Source organism: Balaenoptera borealis (genome assembly GCF_965194805.1).
Source record: "Balaenoptera borealis genome assembly, chromosome: 19".
NCBI classification, from domain to species: domain Eukaryota; kingdom Metazoa; phylum Chordata; class Mammalia; order Artiodactyla; family Balaenopteridae; genus Balaenoptera; species Balaenoptera borealis.
Genome location: NC_138878.1, coordinates 68,295,748 through 68,323,737, shown reverse-complemented (window position 1 = coordinate 68,323,737; position 27,990 = coordinate 68,295,748). Strand labels below are relative to the sequence as shown.

The following is a 27,990-nucleotide window of genomic DNA, read 5'->3' as shown; positions in this document are numbered from 1 at the left end:
CTGCTAATGCAGGGGACGCGGGTTCGAGCCATGGTCTGGGAAGATCCCACATGCCGCGGAGCAACTAGGCCCGTGAGCCACAACTGCTGAGCCTGCGCGTCTGGAGCCTGTGCTCCGCAACAAGAGAGGCCGCGATAGTGAGAGCCCCGCGCACCGCGATGAAGAGTGGCTCCCGTTTGCCGCAGCTGGAGGAAGCCCTTGCACAGAAACGAAGACCCAACAGAGCCAAAAATAATAATAATAATAATAAAATAAATAAATAATTTAAAAGGTGCTAATAATTTAAAAAAAAAAAATTGAAGGGGTCTATGCTCGAAATGAAACAGAATTCTAAATATCTAGGCAAGAGACATGCTTATGTGTACAAAGCAAACAAAGTAACTCCTGGTGGAAAACCGAACAAAACCAGAGTAACCTGGGGAAAGGTACCTTGTGTTCACGGAGATAGTGGCATTGTTCGTGCCGAATTCCCAAGCAACCTTGCTGCCAAGGCCGTGGACATAGAATCTATGTGATGCCGTATCCCTCAAGGATTTAAACTTATTGAAAAATGAATAAATTAAAGTGTGGAAAAACCCACAAAAAAAAAAAATTGGGGGGACACCAAAATCTGATCTCTTTTATGAGAAGTGATTATTATTCCTACTGTTATAGTAGGGATTGCGTGGGCATGGGAAGTTGAGATTATTCCAGAAAAAGTTGTGAAATGAAAATCACTGAAAGCCACTAATGATTATGTACTTATTTAAAGATAATGGCTGGATAGCTCTGGGAAAATATCAGTAGAGGATTGAAAAACAAAAGTTAAGATCTCAAAGAAAACTGAACAGGACACACTGGAGTCTGAGAAGAGACAGTTATCTGAGCAGTGGCTATGCTGAAACTTTGGCCACTCAGGATTTTGTTTTAGAAATGTGATTATTTTTTCATTCGTGAAAACATTAATACTTTGAAGTATAGCTTAAAAGGACTTTCAAGGTAGCCTTGACAATAAAAAGCAAAAATGGATGTGGAATCTAGGGTGTCATGTTTAATAAATTTTTTAAAATTTAATTTTATTTATTTATTTTTGGGTCTTCGTTACTGTGCGCAGGCTTTCTCTAGTTGCCCCGAGCAAGGGCTACTCTTCATTGCGGTGCGCGGGCTTCTCATTGCGATGGCTTCTCTTGTTGCGGAGCACAGGCTCTAGGTGTGCAGGCTTCAGTAGTTGTGGCTCGCAGACTCTAGAGCGCAGGCTCAGTAGTTGTGGAGCATGGGCTTAGTTGCTCCATAGCATGTGGGATCTTCCCGGACCAGTGATCAAACCCATGTCCCCTGCATTGGCGGGCGGATTCTTATCCATTGCCCCACCACAGAAGTCCCTCAGTTCTTCAGTAAATGTTCAATGAGCATCTACTGAGTTTTAGGCACTACTGTAGGTGCACAAGAAAAGTCAGAAAACAAGACAGACAAGCCTGCCCTTGTGAGTTTTCGACCATTTAAGGAACACAGACAGGAAATATGAAGGAAGTACTAAATTAAAAGTACATTAGAATGAAAGAGGAGAGGTGAAGATGCCCTCTTAGGGCCTTGGGATGCAGGTAAGTCTGGGTTGCAAGGTTGGGGCGGCGTTTGGCCACAGTACTTTGAGGATAGCAGGAAGCCTCGGTGATGGGTACATTGTCCTGGACAGGTCCTGCTCCCTCAGGCCAGTCCCGAGATTGTCTCAGCAGTTGTGTGGTAAAGGGCTGGCACTGTTCTCAGCCACAGTCCAGGGCTCACCCTGGTGGCTTGACCCCCACACAGGACCCCTCTGCCAGCTTGGACAACTGGGAAAAGTGGAGACTATGCCCCAAGTGTGACAGGTGGTAAAGGAATTGGACAAAGCTTACTGGCCTAGAAGTCACTCAAGAGGCAGGTGGTGCTGAGGGATACCCCTCTGCCCATTCAGTGTAAATAGAACTTTACATCCAAAATCATACAGGCGGTATTGCAATCCAAAAGCTGCTATTATCAGAGGGATTTCTTTGGAGGGAAAGCACCAAAGAGCTGGCCATGACCAGCTGATTAAGAATCAAGTCAGTGGATGGAAGAATGTATACAGTGACCAAAGTGAAGTTATACAGGTAAAGGAGTGAGAAAGTTCCAAGCATCCCAGCCTTAGTCTGAATGAGGAAATTAATACTCAGATTTAGATTAGTAAAAACCATTATTTCTAAATTTAGAGGGAATGTTGGAGTTTGATATTATTGCAGTCAGAGGACTCTGGAAACTATATAATATTGAGTACCTGTTATTAGAGCCAGTAAACTTGTTTGCTCTCCTAACAATTATTCCAACTTTATATAAATGTTAAAAGCAGATTTTTTCACAAGCACAAAACTATTTTTGCAGCATTTTTGGTAATAACCAAGATTGAATAAATCAGGGTGCATCCTCCTAAGAGAGCACTGGGCAGCTGTGGACATGAGTAAGTTATTTCAACTATGCAGACCTAAACTGTCAGTAACTATCAGAATACTTTGTGCAGTTAGCTTTATTTTGGCAAGAAAATGAATATAATTCATATAGTTTATGCATTTCTATATATTTATGCATTTGTATCTTAATAATGGAAAAATAAAAACTGTATACAAGGGGCACCTGTGAGATGAGGAGAAGGAAGAGGACAGAGGAAAAAGGATGAAACTATAGCGCTCAGAATGTACTTGTTTTGTTTTTGTTTTAGAATTGTGTAATTATTGTGCCTGAATAGATATAACAAAATAGTTTAAGATATAGTCACATAAATGAAAACAAAACTAAAATAAACCTGTGTACCAAACTTTGTATTTAGCCAAAAAAGGAATTATTTCCAATGAAAACTAAAGTCAATATGACACCAGAACAAGAAGAACAAGAGAAGCCACCAGAATGAGAAGCCCGGGCACCGCAATGAAGAGTAGCCCCCACTCGCCGCAACTAGAGAAAGCCGCGTGCAGCAACGAAGACTCAATGCAGCCAAAAATAAATAATAAATTAATTTTTTTTTAAATGAGGGAGAAATAAAGACATTACCAGATAAACAAAAGCTGAAGGGAGCTCATTACCACTAGACAGGTAGTGGTTTTTATGTTTTGTGCTTGACTATATCCCCAGTTTTAACAAATACCTGCATTTGATGGTAACACATGACATATATGTCAAGTTTAAATATATATTCCAGGTGGAGAGGGTGAGGGCTTAATGGGAGGCAGCAGCAGTGCAGAGAGGAGAATCAGAATGAATCGCAGAAGAATGTAGGGAGTAGAAAACTCAAGACTGCTTCAGCACCCTGCCAAGATGATGAACCTATTAACATCCTTTAAAATTAAAAAGAGGGGCTCTTTCCCATCTTGCAATATGGCAGGTGAAAAGGCTGAGAAGCCAGATACTAAGGAGAAAAACCTGAAGCCAAGAAGGCTGAGGCTGGTGGCAAGGTTAAAAAGGTGAAGCAGGTTAAGAAGGGGAAGCCCCACTGCAGCCAAAACCCTGTCCTGGTCAGAGGAATTGGCAGATATTCCCGATCGGCTATGTATTCCAGAAAGGCCTTGTACAAGAGGAAGTATTCAGCATCTAAATCCAAGGTTGAAAAGAAAAAGGTGAAGGTCCTTGCTACTGTCACAAAACCAGTTGGTGGTGACAAGAATGGTGTTACCCAGGTGGTTAAACTTCGCAAAATGCCTAGGTATTATCCTACTGAAGATGTGCCTTGAAAGCTGTTGAGTCACGGCAAAAACCCTACAGTAAGTATGTGAGAAAACTGCGCGCTAGCATCATTCTGATTATCCTCACTGGCACCACAGAGGCAAGAGGGTCATTTTCTGAAGCAGCTGCGCAGTGGCTTGCTACTTGTGACTGGGCCTCTGTCCCTCAATCGAGATCCTCTGCGGAGAACACACCAGAAATTTGTCATTGCCACTTCCACCAAAATTGATATCAGTGGTGTGAAAATCCCCGAACATCTCACTGACGCTTACTTCAAGAAGAAGCTGCGTAAGCCCAGGCACCAGGAAGGTGAGATCTTCAACACAGAGAGAAATACGAGATTACAGAGCAGCGCAAGGTTGATCAAAAAGCTGTGGACTCACAAATTCTGCGAAGAATCAAAGCTGTTCCTCAGCTCCAGGGCTACCTTCGCTCTGTGTTTGCTCTCACAAACGGAATTTATCCTCACAAAGCAGTGTTCTAAACTTCTTACAAAGAGCCTAATTAAATAACTCAGTCCATTTCCTTTGTGTTTTTTCTCCCTCTCTCTCTTTTTTTAATCTCCCTGAAGGTGTGGTATGACTCAGCCAATTTGATGGGATGTTAGCCTCTACTAAGAGGAGTGGGATTGGAGGGGAGTGCTATCAGCTGCCGTGGAATCCCCTCTTTGGATCAACATTCTTAGCTTCCTAAGTGTCTTCTCAGCTTTTTCACAAAGCACCTACCAATACAAAGTAGTGGCATTTCGCCAGCCATCACTGAACAAGTCAGTACTAACTGTACAAGAAACAACTGTGGGCTCTTCAGGCCACAAACTTCCCTCCCTTTCCATGAATTAACATCCATTTCTGCCCAATTCAGTCCTTCTCCATAGTCATTACTATTAGTTTCTTGTGTACCTAGTTTCTTAAAGCATACACAACAAATTAGTATAATTACCTTTCCCCGTTTTTAACCAAAAACCCCATGTGCAGTACATGCTGTTATACAGATAACAAATGAATTTGATTATTCCATAGGAAGTGTCCATCTTTACTGCTGCATAGTATAGTAGTGCATTCTATGGATATTTGGGTTTCCATCATTTGTAATTATACAGGTTTCCCCTGCTATCCAAAAGTAGAGTATGCCTCTGAAACCTTCTGTAAGCCAAAATGGCAAAAAGTGAAGAAATTACCTTATGACACATCTTGCTAACAGAGGCATAAAATGGGATAAAACACAGATGCTCACAGACAGTTCAAAGTGATGGCTCTGGATGCTGAGATGCCAGAGTGTAGTTCCCAGGGAAAGAGCTTGGCAGTGGCACTCCCACTGCCCAGACATGCTGCCGTCTCTAGTGGCTCTCTGCAAAACAAACTGCTGTTTTCCCCCTTTGCCTTTTTTCATAAATGTGAAAATCTCGATTTTTTTCCAGTTAACAAAGACAGGTACGAATGAAGTTCTTTCGGTTAAAGCAAACTTTCAGAAAGTACTGGGTACCGGAGTGCGATGTAGTAACTTGAGGCATGCATACAGATGAGCAAGTACCAGGTAAGAATTAGCTTTTTGCTGAGTCAAAGGATTTAGGCAGTTTTGGTAGATGGTGCCAAACTGCCTTCCATGGAGGTTGTACCAATTTATACTCATGTATAAGAGTGCCCATTACCCTACAGGCTCCCTAAAATGATGGGTCATTAGACTTGGGTTTTTGGCAATAGATAGGTGAAAAATGACTGATGGGTTTTTTAAGTTGGTTTTATTGATAATTTACATTTGGTAAAATTGACTTTTTTGTGTGCAGTGCTGTGGCATCTATACAGTTTAGGAAGCACCACCATCACCAAAGTTCCTTCATGTTTTTTCAAAAGTCAGTTCCCACTCCTAGTAACCACTGATCAAATTTTTGTTTTCCTAGTTTTGTCTTTTCCAGAACATCATGTAATATGTTTTTTGGCATAATATCTGTGACATTTGTTCACATTTTAATGGTTTAGTAGTTCTTTTTATTGTCAGTCAGCATTCTATTGTATCAATGTATCACTGTTTATTCTAAAATATACCCATTGAAAGATATTTGGGTTGTTTATAATTATTGGAGATTATGAATAAAGTCACTATAAATATTCACATACAAAAAAAAAAATTAAACAGAGGGGACTTCCTTGGTGGTCCAGTGGGTAAGGCTCTGTGCTCGCAATACAGGGGGCCCAGTGTTCAATCCCTGGTCGGGGAACTAGATCCTGCACACTGCAACTAAGTGTTCGCATGCCGCAACTAAGAAGTCCACATTCCACAACAAAGACCCCACGTGCCACAACCAAGACCCAGAGCAGCCAAAATAAACTAATTAATTAATTAAATACTAAAATTAAACCAAAAAAAGAGAAATGACTAGTAGAATTATATTGATGAAGCAAAAAATTATATTGATGAAGCAAAATATAGTAAGAGCTATAAGGAAAGAAACAGAACTACTGTTAAGAGAAATTAGGAAATAAATTTGTTAAAAAGTTTGACCATCTTAGAGTAAGAATGAACAGTTTGTATTAGAGACAAGAAAGGCTTTTAAATCCAAAATTTGCCCTCCTTACTGACCACAGCTGACCCTTAAGAACTGCAGTCATTCAATAACAAATAAAGGCTCTTAACCGTCCTCTGATTAAAAAGATTGTACAGGAGCATAACTGGAGTTAATTAAGAAAATGCCGGACTTCCCTGGTGGCGCAGTGGTTAAGAATCTGCCTGCCAACACAGGGGACACGGGTTCGAGCCCTGCTCGGGGAAGATTCCACATGCCACGGAGCAACTAAGCCCGTGTGCCACAACTACTGAGCCTGCGCTCTAGAGCCCGCATGCCTAGCGCCGGTGCTCCGCAACAAGAGAGGCCACAGCAATGAGAAGCCCACGCACCACAAAGAAGAGTAGCCCCCGCTCGCCGCAACTAGAGAAAGCCTGTGCACAGCAACGAAGACCCAACGCAGCCATAAACAAATAAATAAATGAATAAATAAATAAATTTATTTTTAAAAAAAAGAAAATGCCTCTCTCCAAGAAAGGGATATGAAGATACTCAGCACAGTGTTTGTGGTCTGAATATTGGTTAAACCAAACTGTTTAATGTCTTGTAAGTGGTACACTAAGAACCAAGAAGTATCTGAGATCTTTATACTGAATGGAGGTGAGATATTATTGGAATTAAGATATTAAGTACATATAAAACATGCTTCTATTTCACAGTAACATTTATATCTGGGGATTCTTCACATCCCTGATCATTCCTGCCATTTGAAACTTGCAAACATTCAGTGATGTTTTTCTTATGTGACTCTTTCAGTTCACAAAATGGGAAAGGACGATCATCTCTTTCAGTGATGAGAGAAATTTAGAGAAAAACTCCTCTCAACTTCCACTAGCAAATTGCACCTGGAAAAGAATTTTTAATAGTGTATGTCAACAATGGCTATAGAGATGCTAAAAGAATGCTCAGTAGCTGTGAGTTCAACACACTCTTTACTGATCTTCACTGCATGTGTAGTGAAGGCTTTAAAATGGATGTGAGGATCAGTCAGTTTGGTCAGAAATGAAAGAGGAATTCAGATAGGCTAACAGAAAAAATGTGGAGAAGAAAACCAGGCAGCCATAAAGCAAGTAGACAAGAGTGACATGTCTCTGGGTCCCTCTATTTTCTCACAGCTCTGGGGGCTAGAAGCCTGAGATCAAGATGTCAGCAGGGTTGGTTCCTTCTGAGAGCTGTTTCATGACTTTCCCAAAACTTCTGATGATTTGTTCACAATCTCTAATGAACCCTGTTACACAGAAGCATCAACCCAATCTCTGCCTTCATCTTCACCTGGCATTCTCTTCTAAGGACTGTCTCCAAATTATCTGTTCTTATATGGATTCCAGTTATATTGAATTAAGGGCTTACACTACTGCATTCTGACCTCATCCTAACTTAATTCTGGTATGTGTAACAGACGAATGCCATAGACCTAATAATGTTCAAAACAAGGAAGACACAAAAGAGAAAATTTTGTAGGTCACCACTTACTTCCACTCAATTACAGTCAAAACAAATCCATGGTGATAGTGTAAATAGTGGTTACCATTGTAGGAGGAGCTATTGACAAGGATGGGCCACCAGGAACCTACCGAAGTGTTGGAAATATTCTAAATTTTGATCTGAGTGAAGAATATTTTGGTTTATACATGTGTAAAAATTTAAGTGAACCCATAAGATTTGTGTGCATCATTGTACATTTTAGTTAAAAAATGAAATAAAGAGTAAATGGAAGGAATTCCCTGGCAGTCCAGTGGTTAAGACTCCACACTTCCACTGCAGGGGGCACGGGTTCAATCCCTGGTCAGGGAACTAAAATCCCGCATGCGGTACAGCCAAAAAACAACAAAAACAAAAAACAAAAAGAGTAAATGGGATTTAAAAAAGGAACAACCCACTTCCCTTTCAAGAACTACTCAACTTCTAATAGCTTGATTTTATGAGTAAAGTCAACACAGTTTAAAGGTCATTATAGATCCAAGAATATTTTTGTTGGCTTTATTTTTCATCCAATCAGAGCATATTTTTTGTTGAGTAGAGATGATTAAGATACAGAAGATCCAGGAAATAAATGAAGCAAATTCACAGAGAAAACATGAGAAAGTATCATGCATACTCTGTTATAGCAATTGGCCATGGCCTGAAGCAAGACTTCTACTGTGGAGAATAAGAAGGGAAACAGAAGTTCCGAAACAGATATAGGTGGATCTTTAAAATTGATGACCAAGGAATAGAAGTGTATAGACTTTATTTCCACAAGGCGCTGAGATCAGGCAGGATGATCACAATGCTAATGACAGCAGGGATCAAAACCACTAATTCACCCACAGCATCAGGCTGTGTTCTGTGCTCCTCTCTTAAACATTTTATCCTAATAACAATCTTGCACAGTAGATGTCATATTACCCCATTTTAACAAGAAGGAAACTGATGTACAGAGTTCATTAACTTGCCCAGGGTCACAATGCTCAAAAGTAGCAGAGCTGGGATTTGACACCATGTGGAATGGCTCCAGAGATGTGTTCCTGGGTGCTACACTAAGGAGGAAACAGCTCATAGCAGCTGTGTGGGGCCAACAGCCATGGAGGAAAGTAGACATGAGGTAAGGGGGAAGTGTGAGTGGGAGGATTTAATGGTCACAGTGGTGGGGGAGAGGATGATTTGCTGATGATTTCGGTCCAAAGAGGACATCTCACAGACATCAACTATCATCTACTCTCACCCACATTTCATAAAAGAAAGGACTTTCGTTTTTGTTTTTTTTGGCTGCATTGGGTCTTCGCTGCTGCGCGCGGGCTTTCTCTAGTTGCAGCGAGTGGGGGCTACTCTTCGTTGCGGTGCGTGGGCTTCTCATTGCGGTGGCTTCTCTTGTTGCAGAGCACAGGCTCTAGGCGCAAGGGCTTCAGTAGTTGCAGCACACGGACTCAGTAGTTGTGGCTCGTGGGCTCTAGAACACAGGCTCAGTAGTTGCAGTGCATGGGCTTAGTTGCCCCCCAGCATGTGGGATCTTCCCAGATCAGGGATCAAACCCGTGTCCCCTTCATCGGCAGGTGGATTCTTAACCACTGCGCCACCAGGGAAGTCCAAAGAAATGACTTTTACCACCAGTCACATTCTCTGCAGATCTAAGACCTTTCTTAAGTGTGAACTTTCTAGTACTAAAAAAATGTTAGACCTGGAAATGATGATTTCCCACATTTGCTTTTATGGGGCCTGTCCATGGTGTGACATTTTCAGTGGGGAATGAGGCTGCAATGTTTTCTAAATGACTTCCCACATTTGCTGCATTTATAAGGCCTCGATCCAGGGTGAATTCTCTGGTATTTAACGAGGCTGAAGTTTTGTCTAAAGAACGTCCCACATTAGCTATACTATAAAGGCCTTTTGCTGCTGTGAGTTCTCTGGTGCTGGACAAGTTTGTATTTGTACATAAAGGTTTTGCCACATTCCCCACACTCATAAGGCCTTCTCCAGTGTGAACTCTCAAATGGCCATTGAGATAGGAGTTTTGGCTAAAGGATTTCCCATATTCACTGCACTACCAGTAAGGCCTTTCTCCAGTGTAGACTGCCTAGAGCTGAACACATGAGAACTTGCTGCAAAAGGCTTCCTACATTCTTTAGACTCTTAAAACCTTATTCCAGTGCAGACTCTCAGATGGTGATCAAGTATGTCTTTGTGTGTTTTTCAAATCCTTCATTTTAAATTGTTTCAGTACATAAGTGAGCTCTGGATCCTTCCCTGCTATATTATCAGAAATAACAGCTGACTTTAACTCTTACCTTAAAATTATATGCTTCTCTCCTGGGTTCATGTTCTCTCAATTTTGATGCATAAGAATTGTCGAATAGAGAGGCTTTGGGGGACTTCCCTGGTAGCACAGTGGTTAAGACTCCGCGCTCAGGAGTCTTAACCAGGGGGCCAGGGTTGGATCCCTGGTCAGGGTGCTAGATCCCATATGCATGCCACAACTAAGGAGCCCACCTGGCGCAACCAAATAAATAAACTAAATAAATATTAAAAAAGAAAAGAGAGAGGATCTCAGTAGTTCTTGACCATAAAATATCATGAACTCATAGTCAGGAATATTAATCATTTGTATCTAATAAATATTTTATATTCTTTCAGAAAGATTTTTTAAAATCTTTGTGGCTGGGAAGCAGTGATGTGATCAGGCGCCCCTCACTCTTAGGACACGAGTGGGGGTAAGGTAGGGTGAGGACCTGCAGGACGCTGTATTTACCTGAGCTGGGTCCCTCCACGCGGCGACAGCCATCGCAGATGTGGGTCGAGCCGGGTCGTAAGGGGCGGTGGAGAAGCATAGGGGCGAGGGCACAACTGTTATCCACCACCGCTGACCTTCAGATATGTCGTTGTGCAATTGGGAAGGGACAACTTTTCCGTTCGAGCCTTCCCGCTCTCGTCACCTTGGGCCCAACACCGCATTCTTGAAGCTGTGATGGAGCGGACAGACGCAACAGCAGACAAAACAGCCGCTACCTGAGCGATGCCGGAAGTCCCGCCCCAAGCCTGTGGTCCAAACACACCCCCCATTACCCAGTGTTCATTGGCTTAGCGTCTGTTCCGCTTAGCAGAAGGCATTCTGGGCTGTTCCCACAGCTCCACAGGCTTCGGCAAGCGGCGCGCCGCATCAGTGACGGGGAACACAGGTTAAACAGCCCCACCAGGGACACTGGGAAGTGGAGCTGCCAACTTCCGGGCGCAGAGGCGGAGCTTAACTCCTTCTTAAAGAGGCCGAAGGCTGATTTCTGGGAATCTTGTCTGCAGGTCACCGAAGTGTTGAGAAAGGAATCACTTCAGCCTTCTTCAAGCTCAACTACTTTTGAAGGCTAAAGATATGATTTCAGCGGCTCCCAAAGTGATGCATGGACATGGACACATCATTCTACAGAGTCACTTAGACACAACGTGGGTCTGTCCCTCCTACGTTGAAGAGGATGGACGGATTCAGTGCGTTGGGTCAGGACGAGAGAGAAAAGACTCCAGGCTGGTTCCTTCCCAGACAAAAACATAGAGGTATGCACCAGCCACTGTCCTGGAATAGCAAATAGACTCATCCAAATAGACAAAAGAGAAGAATGTGAGTAAAGGGGGAAAAGGAGCTCATAATGATCCAGATAGTACATGTGGCTATGGCCTCAGCAGAAGATCTGGAAGATGTGTTGGACTCGCTGCCTGTGCTTGTGCTTGTGCAGGCAAAGGACGATGGAGCCACTAGTGCAGACCATTAGGCCTAAACCCACAAAGTCAGTTGTGACGAATATTACTACAACTACAAACTTGGTAAGTCTGTCTGGATTCAGTGAGAAACAATATTCATAATTTATTGTCACACTAATTTTTTTTAACTTTTATTCTTTTATTTTTATTAATTTATTTTTTGGCTGCGTTGGGTCTTCGTTGCCGCGCGCGGACTTTCCCTAGTTGCTGTGAGTGGGGGCTACTCTTCATTGCGGTGCCCGGGCTTCTCATTGCAGTGGCTTCTCTTGTTGTGGAGCACGGGCTCTAGGCGCGCGGGCTTCAGTAGTTGTGGCATACAGGATTAGTAGTTGTGGCGCACGGGGTTAGTTGCTCCGCAGCGTGCGGGATCTTCCCGGGCCGGGGCTTGAGCCCGTATCCCCTGCATTGGCAGGCGGATTCTTAACAACTGCGCCACCAGAGAAGTCCTTCACACTAATATTTTTGCTGTGCTTTGGGCCATTCAGATTGATAGAAACAAAGATATTTACCAAGAGATGCAGGACCCAGCAAGGGAAACAGCAGAAACCAATGTACCTTGGGGATCTCATTCTGAGCTCCACCCACCTAGAGAAATTGGGGCAAAGCTTTATGGTCTGGAAGACACTGAAGAGGGGAGTAGTGGTGAGGGAAACCCCTCTGGCCACTCTGTGGAAAAGAAGAGAAGTTTACACCCAGACTCATTCAGGAAATATTTTGATCCAAAGCTGCCATTGTATGAGTGATCCCTCTGGAGAAAAGCACCAGGGAGTTGGCTAAGATGAGTTGATTAAGAATCAAGTCTGTGGGTCTTATCTGATGTCCAGTGAGAAGTGTGAAGTTATAAAGACAAAGGAGGGAGAAGTTCCCAAGGATTCCCACTCCTATTTGAGAGCGGAAGATAATCCCCATTCCCCACTTGGCAGGAGCCTTCACATCAATATCTATGGGATATTGATTTTATTTGAAGCCCGATGAATGACAATTCAACAAACAAAAACATATATGCGATAAATAAACTTTGGTACATCCAGGTAGTGGAATGTTTTTCAGCACTAAAATGAATTGAACTATCAAGCCATGAAAAAACATAGACAAAACTTAAATGCATATTACTAAGTGAAAGAAGGCAATCTAAAAAGACTACATACTGTATGATTCTAACTATTTGAAATTCTGGAAAAGGCAAAACTATGGAGACAATAAAAAGAGCAGTGGTTGCCAGGAGTAGAGAGGAGTGGGGAGGGACGAATAGACAAAGCATAGAGGATTTTTATGGCAGTGAAAATATGCTGTATGACATTATAATGATGAATGTAGTCCTTATGTATTTGTCCACACTCATAGAATTTACAACACTAAGAGTGAACCTTAAACTATGGATATTGAATGATTATGCTGTATCAAAATAGTTACATATTTGGTAAAAAAAAATGTACCATTCTCATGAGTGATGCTGATAATGGAGGAGGCTACGCATGTGTGGAGGTAGGAGATATATAGGAAATCTCTGTTCCCTCCTCTCAATTTTGTTGTGAACCAAAACTCTTCTAAAAAATAGTCTTTAAAAAAAAAAAAAAAAGTTACCATCACCATCATGCCCAGTAACCTCCAATGCTAAATCTTACACATATTCTGTCAATTTAAATGGGCATTAAGTATGTGTGCTTTTGGGTGCAGAGGCTATTCATGGACATTCTAACTTGAAAAAACTTTAAATGTCTATCTGTATGAGTCAGATGTCTGTATTATGTCCCAGCTGCACAATAGAGTTTTCTACACCTATAAATTGAGTGAGAAGGATCTCTACACTCTGATCTGCAGTTATGAACTTTATGTCTCCTGAAGTGAAAATCCAGGTAGAGAACTCTGTAGAGTATGCTAAGTGTTTCCATGTATATTGAGGAATGAAAATATAGGCAGAGAACATATATAGAAGGGGGCAGGATTTAAAGCTAGACTTTTTAAGAAAAAAAATCTTGTTATGGTGTTTTATTTGTACAAATGTGCAAATATCACATAACTATTAAACAATAGTAAAGCAAATTTATGTTTTTAAAGTATAAAATCTAAAGGTTAAAAAATAACTGACTATCCCATTGCTTGTTTCTATATGAGAAGAAAATACTTCAAGTGAATTGAAAACACAGGATTTCAGGGAGTTCCCTGGTGGTCTAGTAGTTCGGATTCAATGTTTTCACTGCCGTGGCCTGGGTTCAGTCCCTGGTCAGGGAAATGAGATCCCACAAGCTGTGAGGCGCGGCCAAAAGAAAGAAAAAGAAAAAAAGAAAAGAAAACACAGGATTTTGACTTTATATCCCTAGGGAGATATATCAAGGTAAAACTACCTGCAAAGATCTTAAACTTTGTCTACGTATTTTACTAAAAGTATTGGTATGGTATTTTGGAAACGAATATATTAATATAAGTGGAAAACAAAACTTTCTATGTAAGAATAAAGAAATTCAAATACAAAGCCAAAGAATCTGAATAAAACTAAAACCTACATTTTATAGGAACAATCAATATTAACTCATATAGTATTTGATTTTAAAAATACATGCCTTTCCTTACTCTTTAAATTGAAAGAAAATCTAGGAATTATGAACAACCCTATAACAATGCCTAAATCTACTCACTTTACGGACTATTAATTCATTTCCCAATATAAGTAAGCAGAGTGTCTTGAGAGGGGAAAAAATCTTACTCCAAGTCTAGAGCAGGAGCTTTCCAAGAAAATCCTGAAATTACTTGTCATTTAAGGGAAGCAAGGAAACAGAACACTGAGGTCACAGGATTCCACCTGAAGAAGCTGCTCCTGCACAATTTTGGTACAGCACTAACTCCAAAGGATTGGCTCACGTAAACCAAATGCCTATAAATGACATAAAAATAACTGCAAAGGTTAATGCTGGGAGATGTTAAGGAAACAACTCATTATTCAGAAAACTGTGATGGGAAAGTATCAATCATTTCTCCAGGAATATCTATACAGACTGTATTTCACAATTAAGAAATCTCTGTGCTGGCACACAAAATTGATCTGTTTTGGATGACCCCCGTGGATGTCACTTAAAATATTTTACATCCTGGGAAAAGATACAGAGGTACAAAATTAAATAATAAAAAATAAGTTCAACAACATTTTAGGGGAGACTTCTTCATGAGAACAACTCCTTCTTCCAGATGCACTGATGTTACAGTACTGGACAATGAAATATGAGGACGTTCTCATATTGCGAAGACACAAAACCACCATGCTGGACAGCACCTTGTTGAATTACCATCTTCCTGTCATGATCATTTAATATAGCAGGAATAATAACTGTGAGATGTATTTAATTTCTATGATTGAGAAATGAAACACTTATACACTTGAGGTACACTCTAGAAACACAGGACTTGTTATTAGGATAAATGATATAATTTAGAATAGTCACAAATCAAGATTGCCAATATTTTCGTTTATACACAACAATCTCCTTAAATGCATAGGCAAAAATACACCAGTGAAAGAAATTAAGTTTTGGAAAACAACATTAAAAACTAAGTAATGTGAGGGAGTTATTGAGTGAAAATCAAAAACTGTATGCAAATCATAGGATTCACATTAAATAGCAGCAGAGAAACTTTTCCTAGTTGGAAATTTTCCCAATATTAATAATTCAATTCACACAATAAGTGTGTTATCTAATAAAATTCCGGTGAAAATGTTAACAGTTCTGAAGTTTCTACGAACATCAAAATTATACAAAAATTTTAAAATCAATTTAATGAAACGAACTATCCTTAATATGTATATATAATTTAGTAGTGACTACAGACTTCTACTGGCAAAACACAAATATGGGATAGAACAATAAGGTTGCAATATATCTACGTTTGCAGGCATTTTTATAGGATAAGTTTATAGGAGCATATGTATAAAAAAACTAAATGATGAATTAGTTGGGAGAAGTGGCTTATTTAACAGACAGTATTAAAAAATTTGGAGATTTAATTAAGACTTTATAGGGGGACTTCCCTGGTGGCGCAGTGGTTAGGAATCCCCCTGCCAGTGCAAGGGGCACTGGTTCAAGCCCTGGTCCAGGAAGATCCCACATGCCATGGAGCAACTGAGCCTGTGTGCCACAACTACTGAGCCTGCGCATCTGGAGCCTGTGCTCCGCAACAAGAGAGGCCGCGATAGTGAGAGGCCCGCGCACCGCGATGAAGAGTGGCCGCCGCTTGCCGCAACTAGAGAAAGCCCTCACACAGAAAAGAAGACCCAACACAGCCAATTAATTAATTAATTAATTAATTAATTAATTAATTAATTTTTAAAAATCTATTCATGTGTTAATGGACACTTCAGTTGTTTCCACCTTTTGGCTATCGTGAATAATGTTGCTATGAAAATTGTTGCACACGAATATGGTTGAGTCCCTGCTTTCAATTCTTTCAGGTTTCCCAAGGAGTGGAATTGCTGAGTCCAGTGGCATTTCTGTATTAAGTTTTTGAGGAGCTGCTAAACCGGTTTTCATATTATTAAACTGTTTTTCACATTGCAGCATTTTACATTCCCATCAGCAATGTGCGAGCGTTCCAATTTCTCCACAGCCTCATCCATACTTGTTATTTCCCCTTTTCCCCCCATAGTTATCCTGGTAGATGTAGACTGGTATCTCACGGTTTTGATTAGAATTTCCCAGGTGCATAATGATGTTGACATTTTACTGAAAAACAGGAGTATTTTACTCCTGTTTTTATTGATCCTTTTCCTCCATTTTCCCCTCTCTTCTGACCTCCCATCAGTGAACAAACATGGACTGATACCTACTTTCTTAACGGGAAAACTCCCTTTCGCCCACCACCTCCTTAAAGCTTTATTTGTTCCATTTTCTGAGGCTCCCTGGCCCCTCTTCCCCCCTGCCCATCCCAGTCGGGCTTGCAGCCCACATGTTAAATTCCTTTCCTCATAGTGTCTCTTCCATTCCCCAAATAAGTCAGGGAAAGCCATCTTTCTTTCTGTGAGTAAACTGCACATAGCAAAACTGATTCCAACAGGATGTAGACATATCCTATTAGGAACAGAGGTAGTATATAATATGACTTGAGCCTGTCATTTTGGGATTTTCCTCCCCTCTTATTCAGCTCAAAAAATAATTTCCCTAACTCCAGTAAGTCTCTTTCTAGAAGGGGCTCCTACTCAAATCAGATTTCTTCCAGCCTTTAAATTATTTGGACGTTTCATGCTGTACTATGTGGATTTCCATGTAGTCAAAGCTCAGGGCAGAGGAGGAGGCTTGAATTCCTGTGTGGACCTGACCGAAAATGGTATGTGAGCAATGAAGATGCCTCAGAAATCTGCATGGGGTCACCAGGGTGTCTGGAAGAAAGCTAAACTGTGCCTGTTCAGCGTGAGACTTCACAGGGATGCACAGAGAACTGCGGCTAGGGCTGAGAACTGGCCGGAGATTGCACAGGCTGCACAGCGCCGGTGATATTAGAATCCTGACCGACCAGAGTGGGGATACCTCCCTGAACACCTTAGGTGGTTAGTGGAGACCCCAGAAAGGCTTCACTTAGGAGTAACAGGGTGCCCTAATATATATGCTCCTACCCTGGTCAGGCAGCATTGCAGCAGCTGGTGGAGGGGCCAGGAGGGAATGAGAGCAGCAACGATCCCCTAGCTGCCTGCATTTAGGCTTTGACGGTGTCCTACCTCCCCATAGGGGTTTCCTAGTCTAGGAATTCTCTTCAAGTACTTTACAACCCTCTCTTTTAATAACGGGATGAGTTATGCTTCAGCAGAATCGCGCGTTGAATTGTGTTGCTTTTCCAGACACCCCGACTCTGGGAAGACGTGCAGGTGGGGGCGGTGGGGGAACCACTGCCAGCCTACCCCATCCGCAGCAGAGCCTCCTTCAGAAGGACCCTGGCCCAAGCGCAGGCTGGTCTAGGGTCCTCCCTGCGCTCCACGCTGGGGAGGCAGTTCTGTGACAATCTCTCCCTGCTCGCGTGTTCCAAGGGAACCCCATTAGTTCTTTTCCTCCAGGAACAGATGCACTTCAAGGCAGCGAAGCCATGTGTGATCTGAGGTCGCATCTTGGATAGGACAATGAGGCCTAGGCACAGTGGGTGTGGCAGGAGGGACAGGCTGCAACTCTGGACCCTACAGTGCCCGCTGGCTGCAGGCTGACAGTGACTCAGGCAGAGAGGAGGGGGGCGCGGGAGCCGGAGGAGACATCCAGGGAGAGTGGGCACCTCCCTGGACGTCTTTAATGGCACTCCCCTTGGGGTTGAGTCTCCATCCCTGGCCGCAGAGTCTGCGCTCCCCCCTTTTCACCTAAGGGCAGAATCCCAACTTTCACACGCAGCCGCCAGGGGGCGCCCGCCGGTCCGGGAGACATGCGGGCTGCGGGCTGCCAGCTGCCCTGGGGGCTTTCCGGGGGGAGAGCAGGGAGCTGCGGGGACGCTCAAAGGGCCTCCAGACCCCGCGGAGGCTCCCGGGTTCACCAGAGTCTTCCTGGGAAGGGTCAACCTGGAGCTCCCTGAAGGTCTCCCCCGGCCCCTCTGGGCTTCAGGCGCGAGGCCTCTACTGCTGGTCCCAGGACGAAGGTCCTCACCCCTCCCCCTGCAGAGGTCAAGCGCACCCCCCTGTCGCCAGCGACAAGTCCGCGCTGCTCTCCGGACGCCGAGTCCCCGCCTGACGCCCTTAAGGCAGAGTCTCAACTTTTCGGCTGCAAAGTCAACTCCCGACCTTTCCAGACGACCCCCCAGGAGGCGCAGCCAAACCTGCCAACCCTGATCTGGTCAGATCACGAGCCCGTTTTGCGGTCAGGGGTCGCAGAGGGGTGGGAGCGGCTCTCACACCAGGGAGGGAACTCAGGACTTTTCGCAAAGGGTGCTGACTGTGTCTTCCCCCAACCCCCGCGCCGGGGGAGACCTCCCATGTAGCCCGCGACCACCCGGGTCAGCGTAGGGGTTCCCATGTGGGGTCGAAGCGTCGCCGACCCCTCATCCGGACACTTTCTGGGCAACCTCCGTACAGGCCCACAGGGTAGACCGCCGCCCGGGCCACAGAGCCCTAACACGGCCTCCGGGACTCCGCGATCTCGGTGTGGGCGTCCTCCTCTGTGGTTGGTGGGGCCATGGGAACTACGCTATCCACAATGCCGGAGGCCGGGGGCCAAGACTAGCAGCTAATGAACGCCCGAAAGCAGGGCGTTTACTCGTTCGGACCAGAGGATCTGGGTGGGACTTCCGGCGCCGCTGTTGTGGCAGTCACTGTGGCTGCTCCAGTGTCCACCCGCGTTACGAGTCCTTTAGGAGAGCGGAGTCAGGATCGGGGTGACCAGAGCGAGGAGGCTTTAGGGGAGAGGTTGTCCCCACTGCACAGCGGCGAGTCTGCAGGGCCGCGGCGGTAGATGACGATTGTACACGAGTTCCGTCTCTGTCGCCCACCACCTAAGACCCCGCTCCTCCCAGACTCCGATGGTGGCGGCTGCGCCTAGGGACCCGCCTCAGGTAAACGCTCGTCCTGCGGGCCCTGACCGCCCTCACCCCACCAGACACTAAAGCCCCAAGTGCGGGGCGCCTGCTCACGTCTATTCAGTATAGATCCCTGTGTCCAGAAGAGTGAGGATCTCATGGGTGGAGTCCCCATATCTAAAAACCAGTGTGATGACATGTTGGGAGAGTGTTACAGGCAGAGGGACCGGTTTATGTAAAGTCGTGGAGGGGCGATTGAGCCAGAATCATTCCCACTTGGAATGGCAAGGTGAGGAGTTTTAACCTCAGGACGCCATGGAGGGTTGTGAATACAAGAGGCACATGGTGTGAGTTAGGCTTTTCAGATTTTCCAGAAGTTGCTCCGAGTAAGAACAGACTGGAAAGGGGATGAAAACACTGAGGCACAGGGAGGTTGAGTTTTTATCCAAGATCATACAGTTGTAAGAGCACTAAGGACTGAGGCTCAGAGATAATGCAGTCATCCCAGGTCACCTTGCTCCAGGGCTGGACAGGGGTACAGTGAGGCCTGAGCCTACTGAGACTACCATGGTTACATCCCTCTAATGACCTCCCTCTTCCTACAGACTCCCATGACTACAGAAGTGCTTATGGACTGTACAAAGGTGAGTGGAGGATATTCCAGGCCTTCAATTGTCCTGACCCACCCTTTGTCTCTGGGATTGTGTCCTGGGATTTTTCCAGTCCATGGACCTGGAGACCCTGAAGAAACCCCAAGCCCACATTTGGTTGTCTCTGGGAGGCACACTCTGGGACTCCAGGGGAATTGCCTGACAAGAGGGCATATGCTCTAATGCCAGGCTCAGAGTTTAGATGGCGTCTCCCTGCCCACGTGCTTGTTGTTGGTGTGGGCAGACACAGTGATCTTGATACCATGAGAAGAGAGCAGGTATCTGAGGCCCCAGGGCCTGATATTTCCTCTAAGGTGGGGACACTGGAAGGAGGATGAGCAGGAGATGGATGTCTGGGTGAAGGAACTTGGGGTCCTAGGAGAGAATTTGATCATGGAATGATCTGTCCTCATCCTGGCAGGGCTGTGTGACCTTTGAGGATGTGGCCATTTACTTCTCGCAGGAGGAGTGGGGGCTCCTTGATGAGGCTCAGAGATGCCTGTACCACAAGGTGATGCTGGAGAACTTTGCACTTACAGCCTCAATGGGTAAGGCCCTCACCCAAGGGTCCTGGTCTCTATCTTATCTTCTGTCCCCCAGAGGCAGCTCTGCCCTTTCCACAGACAGACCATGGGCTCTGCTAACTTCCCCACTTTCTTGGCATATGTGTTGTGGGTACCAGTGCTGAACTGTGTGCACTGCCCACCCCAAGTAGTTCTAAATCCTGTTGCACCAAGCTTGCAGGGAAGCATCTGGGATTTAGGAGTCTTGCAGTCAGCCTAAAACAAAGCATCTCACCTTGTTTGCCCTCACCCTGGCAGAATGAATGTGTCCAGATCCATGACACCTGGTTTCCCAAGTTCTGATTGAGTTGGTAATTTTAATAATATATATAATTAGTATTTAACAATATGTATATATGATATATAATTTTTACTGATGTTAGGTATGGGATCCTGATGGATGGGACCACAATATTATAGTAATCCACCATGAGGCACCTTTAATTTTTCCAGATTTAAGGACAGACATAATTGGGCTTTAGAATGGAAAAGCAGTGAGGATAATCACCCCTTCATTTATTAGATTTTCTATAATAAGTTTTAATCCTTGAAGGCCCTGTTTTAACATACATTGGGCTATATTAACTATTTTAACTGGGTGGCCTGTGAGGTACCATTTTATTAAGCCAATTTGTGTCAAAGACTTAATGTTAATTTAAATTTATTATTCAGCATGTTAGAGCAGCTGTGCCCAATATGGGATAGTTTTGGGTAATGGGTGCTATGACATTGGAAAATTTAAGAAAAGCTACAGTTCAAGTGAGACATACCTATTTTTCTCTGTTTTGTATTTAGTTACATTCCTAAGAGTATACAGTTATGGTGTGTAAAAATAGTGGAATCCTGGGACTTCCCTGACGGTCCTGTGGTTAATACTCTGTCCTTCCACTGCAGGGGGGTGTGGGTTTGATCCCTGGTCGGGGAATTAAGATCCTGCATGCTGTGTGGCCAAAAAAGTAGTGGAATCCTCACATATAATTTGAGCCCCACTAATAATTACGTTTAAGAAGTTTGACCATTGGTCCCTTTTAGTAAATGTTAAACGTTATTTATTTATTTATATTTGAACCATTGTACTGAGGAATGACTGACATTTAAAAAGGTGTACACATTTCCTGGATACAACTCAATAAGTTTGGAAATAAGTATACATCCTTGAAACCATCACCACCATCAAGACCATAAACATATCCACTGCCTCCCACCCCTTTATTATTATTATCATCATTATTAATTTGTGTGTGTGTGTGTGTGTGGTAAGAACACTTAGGTTGCTTCCATATCTTAGCTATTGTAAATAATGCTGCAATGAACAGAGGGGTGCATATATCTTTTCAAATTAGTGTTTTTGTTTTGTTCAGAGAAGTACCCAGAAGTGGAATTGCTGGATTGTATGGTAGTTCTACTTTTAATTTTTTGAGGAGTCTCCATATTGTTTTCCATAGTGGCTGCAACAATTTACATTCCCACCAATAGTGCACAAGGGTTCCCTTTTCTCCACATCCTCACCAACACTTGTTATTTGTTGTCTTGGTAACAGCCATTCTGAGAGGTGTGAGGTGATACCTCATGTGGTTTGATTTGCATTTCCTTGATGGTTAGTGATGTTGAACATTGTTTCATGTGTCTGTTGGCCATCTGTATGTCTTGTTTGGAAAACAGTCCATTCACATCCTCTGCTCATTTTTTAATTGGGTTGTTTGTTTGTTTTGATATTGAGTTCACATGTGAGTTTTTAATCCATTTTGAGTTGTTTTTGTGTATGGTGTAAGGTAAGGGTCCAATTTCATTCTTTTCCATGTAGATATCCACTTTTCCCAGCACCATTTATTGAACAGGCTACTCTTTTCTAGTTTGTATTCTTGGCCCCCTTCTCAAACATTAGTTGACCATATATGCACAGGGTTATTTCTGTGCTCTCTATTCTGTTCCATTGGTCTATGTGTCTGTTTTTATGCCAGTACTATACTATTTTGATTACTGTAGCTTTGTAATATATATAATTTGAAATCAAGAAGTGTGATGCCTCTAGCTTTGTTCTTCTTGCTTAAGAATGCCTTGGCTATTCAGGGTCTTTTGTGGTTCCATATGAATTTTAGGATTTTTTTTTTTCTACTTCGGTGAAAAATGCCATTGGAATTTTGAAAAGGGTTGCATTGAGTCTGTAGATAGCTTTGGGTAGTATATTTAAGAATATTAATTTTTCCAATCCATGAACAGAAGACCTCTTGCCATTTATTTGTGTCTTTAATATTTTTCATCAATGTTTTATAGTTTTCAGTGTAAAGATCTTTTCACCTCCATGTTTAAATCTCTTCCTAAGGGTATTTTTTGTTTTGTTTTGTTTTGTTTTGTTTTTTAATGATTATTCTATGTTTATTTTTATTTATTTTATTTATGGCTGTGTTGGGTCTTCGTTTCTGTCTGAGGGCTTTCTCTAGTTGTGGCAAGCGGGGGCCACTCTTCATCACGGTGCGCGGGCCTCTCACTATCGCGGCCCCTCCTGCAGTGGAGCACAGGCTCCAGACGCGCAGGCTCAGTAATTGTGGCTCACGGGCCCAGCCGCTCCACGGCATGTGGGATCTTCCCAGACCAGGGCTCAAACCCGTGTCCCCTGCATTGGCAGGCAGACTCTCAACCACTGCGCCACCAGGGAAGCCCTGTTTTGTTTTTTTATCATCGTAAAAGGAATTGGTTCTTAGTTTCTTTTTTGCATAATTTGTTTTTAGGGTATAGAAATGCACCTGGTTTTTGTATGTTGATTTTGTATCCTGCAACTTCACTGAATTTGTTTATTCTAACAGGTTTTTGGTGTAGTCTTCAGGGTTTTCTGTATGTAAGATTATGTCATCCACAAACAGAGATGATTTTATTTCTTTCTTTCCGGTTTGGATGCCTCTTATTTCTTTTTCTTGCCCAGTTACTCTGCTTAGGACTTCTAGTACTTTGTTGAATAGAAGTGGTGAGAGCAGTCATCTTTGTTATGTTCCTGATCTTTGCAAAAAAGCTTTCAGCTTTTCACCATTGAGTATGATCTTGGCTGTGGGCTTGTCATATATGGCCTTTATTATGTTGTATATAATAAAAACTTTCTCTATCAAGTTTGTTGAGAGTTTTTATTATGAAAGGATGTTAAATTTTGAGATATGCTTTTTCTGTATCTATTGAGATGACTCTCTGATTTTTATCCTTCTTTCTATTAATGTGGTATATCACATTTATTGTGTTTGCTGAAATGTCTTTGCATCCCAAAGATAAATCCCAGTTGAACATGTTGTATGATACTTTTTTTTTTTTAATAAATTTATTTATTTTTGGCTGTGTTGGGTCTTTGTTGCTGTGCACAGGCTTTCTCTAGTTGCGGTGAGCAGGGGCTACTTTTCGTTGCAGTGCACGGGCTTCTCATTTTTGTGGCTTCTCTTGTTGCGGAGCACGGACTCTAGGTGCGCAGGCTTCAGTAGTTGTGGCACATGGGCTCAGTAGCTGTGGCTTGTGGTCTCTAGAGCTCAGGCTCAGTAGTTGTGGCACACGGGCTTAGTTGCTCTGTGGCATGTGAGATCTACCCGGGCCAGGGCTCGAACCCGTGTCCCTTGCATTGGCAAGCAGATTCTTAACCACTGCACCACCAGGAAAGCCCTGTATGACACTTTTAATGTGCTGTTGAATTTGGTTTACTGTATTTTGTTGAGGATTTTTGCATCTATGTTCATCAGGGATATTGGCCTTTGATTTTCTTGTGTTGTAGTGTTCTTATCTGACTTTGGTGTAAGGGTGATACTGGCTTTGTAAGATGAGTTTTGATGTGTTCCCTCCTCTTCAGTTTTTTTGAGGATTGGTGTTAAATGTTTCATAGAATTTACCAGTGAAACCATCAAACCCTGGGATTTTCTTTTGGGGGAGGTTTATTATTACTGATCCAATACCCTTACTCATTATTGGTCTTCTCTGATTTTCTATTTCTTCAAAATTAAATCTTGGTAGGTTGTATATTTCTAGGAATGTATCCATTTCTTTTAGGTTATCCAATTTGTTGGTGTATAATTATTCATAGTAGTGTCTTATGATCCTTGTATTTCTGTGGTATCAATTGTAATGTTTCCTCTTTCATTTATAATTTTATTTATTTGAGTCCTCTCTTTTTTTTTCTTAGTCTATCTAAGAAGTTTGTCAATTTTATCTTTTTCAAAAAATCTTAGTTTTGATCTTTTCTGTTGTTTTTCTAGTCTCTATTTTGTTTATTTCCACTTTTATCTTTATTGTTTCCCTCCTTCTGCTAACATTGTGCTTAGTTTGTTCTTTTTCTAGTCTTTGAAGTGTGAAGATAGGGTGTTTACGATCTTTCTTTTTTTCTTAGTGTAGATATGTATCTGCTATAACCTTCCCTTTTTAGAACTGCTTTTGCTGGGTCCCATAAATTTTGGTATTTTGTGTTTCCATTTTCATTTGTCTCAATATATTTTTTGATTTCCCTTTTGATTTCATCTTTGACTCATTGGTTGTTCAAGAATGTGTTATTTAATTTCCACATATTTGTGAATCTTCCAATTCTCCTCCTGTCATTATTTTCTACGTTTATCGTATTTTGGTCAGAAATGATATTTGGTATGATTTCAGTTTTCTTAAATTGGTTAAGACTTGTTTTGTAGCCTACCATATGATCTATCCTGGAGAATTTTCCCTGGAAAATTCCTGGAGAATTTTCTTGAGTAGTGTGTATTCTGTATTCGATAAAATGTTCTATATATGTCTGTTAGATCCATTTGGTTTATAGTGTTCAAGTCCACTGTTTCCCTGGCCGTGAAGGTTTTTTAAGATGTCAAAACATCATATTATACAGAAAGTTTTAAAAAGAACATGATTAATACTCTCCCACCATAATCAGCATGATTCACAAATATTTCTCTTCTTTCAGTTTGTTTGCATGGAACAGAGAATAAAGAGACACCTTCTGAGCAAAATGTTTCCCTAGAAGCTTTGTCACAGGTCAGGACTCCAAAGGTAGGTCCAATCAGCCAGAAGGCTCACCCCTGTGAGAAATGTGTCCCAATCCTGAAAGACATTTTGCACCTGGCTTACCTACCTGGGCAGAAACCATACTTGATTGGGGCATGTGCAAACCTACGACAGCTTCAGAAGCATTTCAGTGCAAAGAAAAGTGACATGGATAGGGCATCATTTGTAAAGAGTTACATATTCCATGTGTCAGGGCATCCCTTCACCTGTAGGAAGGTTGGAAAGGATTTCCCAGCCACTTTGGGTCTTCTCCAGCACCAGATCACTCCCACTGGTGAGAAACCCAACAAAATCACCAAGTGTTGGGAGACCTTTCATGGTAGGAAAAGTCATTACAAGTTGCGTGAATGTGGGAAAGCTTCCAGCTACAAACAGAGTCTTGTTTACCACCCAAGAGTCTCTACTAGGAAAAGGGTTTATGAGTCTAGCAAATATAGGAAAGCCTTGCGCTGTAAGTACTCACTTGTTCAGCTCCAGAGAGTCCACACTGGAGAAAGGCCTTACGAGTGCAGTGAATGTGGAAAATCTTTTAGGCAAAGAGCCACCCTCATTATACACCAGAGAGTTCACACTGGAGAAAGGCCTTATAAATGTGGCGAGTGTGGAAAATCCTTTAGTCAGTGCTCCAATCTTATTGAACACTGCAGAATTCACAGTGGAGAAAGGCCTTATGAGTGTGAGGAATGCGGAAAAGCCTTTGGGTGCAAATCCAATCTTGTTCGGCACCAGAGAACACACACTGGAGAAAAGCCTTATGAGTGCAGCGAATGTGGGAAATTCTTTAGACAAAGCTTCACCCTTGTTCAACACCGGAGAATTCATACCACAGCAAGGCCTTTTGTGTGTGTCCAGTGTGGGAAATCCTTTAGCCAAAGATCCACTCTCATTAGACACCAGAGAGTTCACACTAGTGAAAGGTCTTATGAGTGTGGGGCATGTGGGAAAGCCTTTGGATCCAAATCCAAACTGGATCGGCACAACAGAAGTCACACTGGAGAAAGGCCTTATGAGTGTGCTGAATGTGGGAAATCTTTCAGACAAAGCTACAGCCTCGTTGAACACCAGCGAATTCATAGTAGAACAAGGCCCTTTGAGTGTGGCCAGTGTGGGAAGTCCTTTAGCAGAAGAGCCATCTTCACTAAACACCAGAGAATTCACACTGGAGAAAGGCCTTATAAATGTGGCGAGTGTGGGAAATCCTTTAGTAGAAGCACCAGCCTTATTCAGCACTGCAGTATTCACACTGGGGCAAGGCCTTATGAGTGTGGGCAGTGTGGGAAATCCTTCAGGCAAAAGTCTGTCCTTATTCAACACCAGGTAGTTCACACTGGAGAAAGGCCTTATGAATGTGGCGAATGTGGGAAGTCCTTTAGCCAGCGCTCCAGCCTCAATCTCCACCGAAAATTTCACACCAGGGCGAGGCCCCATGAACGCAGGAAGTATGGGAAATCCTTTACTCCAAACAGCTAACATTGTTTAGTACCAGGAAGTCCACACTTTGAGAAAGGCCTTAGACCTCAAGGAATTGCTGTCTCCTCGTTCGTTATAATAGCACTAGACAGCTTCTGTGAGGGAGCCATCTGCCTGAAATTGAACCTCATACTTGCAAACATCCAGAGGGGCGAAATTCCCAATGAGTTCCAGGGACCTGTGAAGCTTACAGGAGCTACATTCCATGTTCTAAACTCCCCAGGGCCCTTGTCAGAGTTACATCTCTGCCATTTTCTCTGATAGAACCCATCTCACCTCTCCTGCCTTGCACAGTATTTCATCGGTCACCCTGATGTGCTAACACAAGGCAGATGTCTGTGCTCTCTCCTATTCCCTGGAGGAAATCTTGAGTAGTCTGTGCCCTTATATTTTCCTATTTCCAATTGATTAAGTATGAATCTGACCCTTCATCAAAATTGTTGGTTTCACATGACATTTGTGGTTGATTTTCCTGCCTCAAAGTCACCAACTGGTAATTGCCTCCCCTCCTCCCCCCCCCATTGCTCTGGTTTGTGCAGCAATAAAGGTCTTATTGTTTAATCTACCTTTAATCTTGGGGGTTGTATTCACTGTGGGGGGGGGGTGGAAAACAGAATTGGCCTGTTTGTACGAAGGGATGGGCCCTCAGCCTCTTGTGCCTCAGCAGGGACAGTATAATGACAGAATAGTTTTCATTCCAGTTTTGGCCTAATTTGCATTGCTTCCCAAGACCTCCTAGGAACTAAAATAATGCTTTGTGGTCCTAATTTGGGACCTGGAAGCCTACATAATGTATGACCACAGGTTACCCTGAGGAGGGGTCACTTATTTTGGCAAGCTCCACGGCCTTTGGGACCGCCATGACTTTGTCTCATATTCCCAGAGGGTGTACTATAATGCCCAGCACTGTTGAGGGGAAGCTTTTCACCAGGTTCTACAAAGGAACCAAGTGTCCTGATGTTCATAATTCTGTGGACTGGTATCCCTCCTCAGACTACAGGAGCCGGGTTTCAACCATACTTGGTAGTGAAATCCTGGGTGGGATTAATAGTCAGTGGAAGAGCATGCAGCAAATTAAATGGAGTGTGCCTCTTCTAATGTGCATCCATAAATCTTCCAGTGACTATGGCTGTGAGGAATCACAGATCCTCCAAAGGCTGTGTACCTCCTATAGCTGAATTCATTGTCAGCAAATAATCTAAAGGTTTTGTGTTCTCGTTGTCTTTCTGGGCTGGTCAACTCAAGTCCGTTGCTGTAAAGGCAGGGAAATGAGAACAGAGAATGGAGATCCTGTTGTCCAGGGACGTGTCTTTTGTGGTCCAGCCAGTGGTCCTGT

At 43.0% G+C, this 27,990-nt stretch overlaps 2 protein-coding genes and 1 pseudogene across 27 annotated transcripts in view; 2 read left to right on the top strand and 1 right to left on the bottom strand.

The window, feature by feature from the left end:
- LOC309617275 (uncharacterized protein) overlaps positions 1–10,755 on the bottom strand; it is a 56,760-nt gene extending 46,005 nt beyond the window's left edge. For 16 of the 21 annotated variants that reach the window (XM_082369353.1, XM_082369337.1, XM_082369333.1 and 13 more), the window contains exon 1: positions 10,491–10,539. Coding sequence is in view for 4 of the 21 variants with exons in the window: in XM_082369349.1 (XP_082225475.1) it covers positions 10,491–10,569 (79 nt within the window). In the remaining 17 variants the exon portion in view is untranslated. Of the gene's footprint in view, positions 1–10,490 lie in introns of all 21 variants that reach the window. The other 5 variants (XM_082369346.1, XM_082369348.1, XM_082369352.1 and 2 more) reach the window with 4 other exon arrangements.
- On the top strand, positions 3,346–6,204 carry LOC309617296 (large ribosomal subunit protein eL6 pseudogene; annotated as a pseudogene). Its single transcript has one exon. The product of its transcript is annotated as a large ribosomal subunit protein eL6 pseudogene (transcript).
- A 195-nt stretch (positions 10,756–10,950) lies between the features above and the next one.
- Positions 10,951–27,030, top strand: ZNF416 (zinc finger protein 416). 5 transcript variants are annotated; one of them, XM_082369321.1, is made up of 4 exons: positions 10,951–11,551; positions 19,564–19,602; positions 20,030–20,156; positions 25,084–27,030. In XM_082369321.1, exons 1-4 carry the CDS (start codon positions 11,393–11,395, stop codon positions 26,652–26,654), a joined length of 1,896 nt encoding a protein of 631 aa, XP_082225447.1. In that variant the 5' UTR covers positions 10,951–11,392; the 3' UTR covers positions 26,655–27,030. The 5 variants fall into 5 exon arrangements, with proteins under 5 accessions (XP_082225447.1, XP_082225450.1, XP_082225451.1 ...); XM_082369324.1 differs by lacking the exon at positions 20,030–20,156 and adding an exon at positions 15,930–16,801 and having other exon boundaries at positions 11,470–11,551; XM_082369323.1 differs by lacking the exon at positions 10,951–11,551 and adding an exon at positions 16,755–16,801.
- Positions 27,031–27,990: the final 960 nt, after the last annotated feature.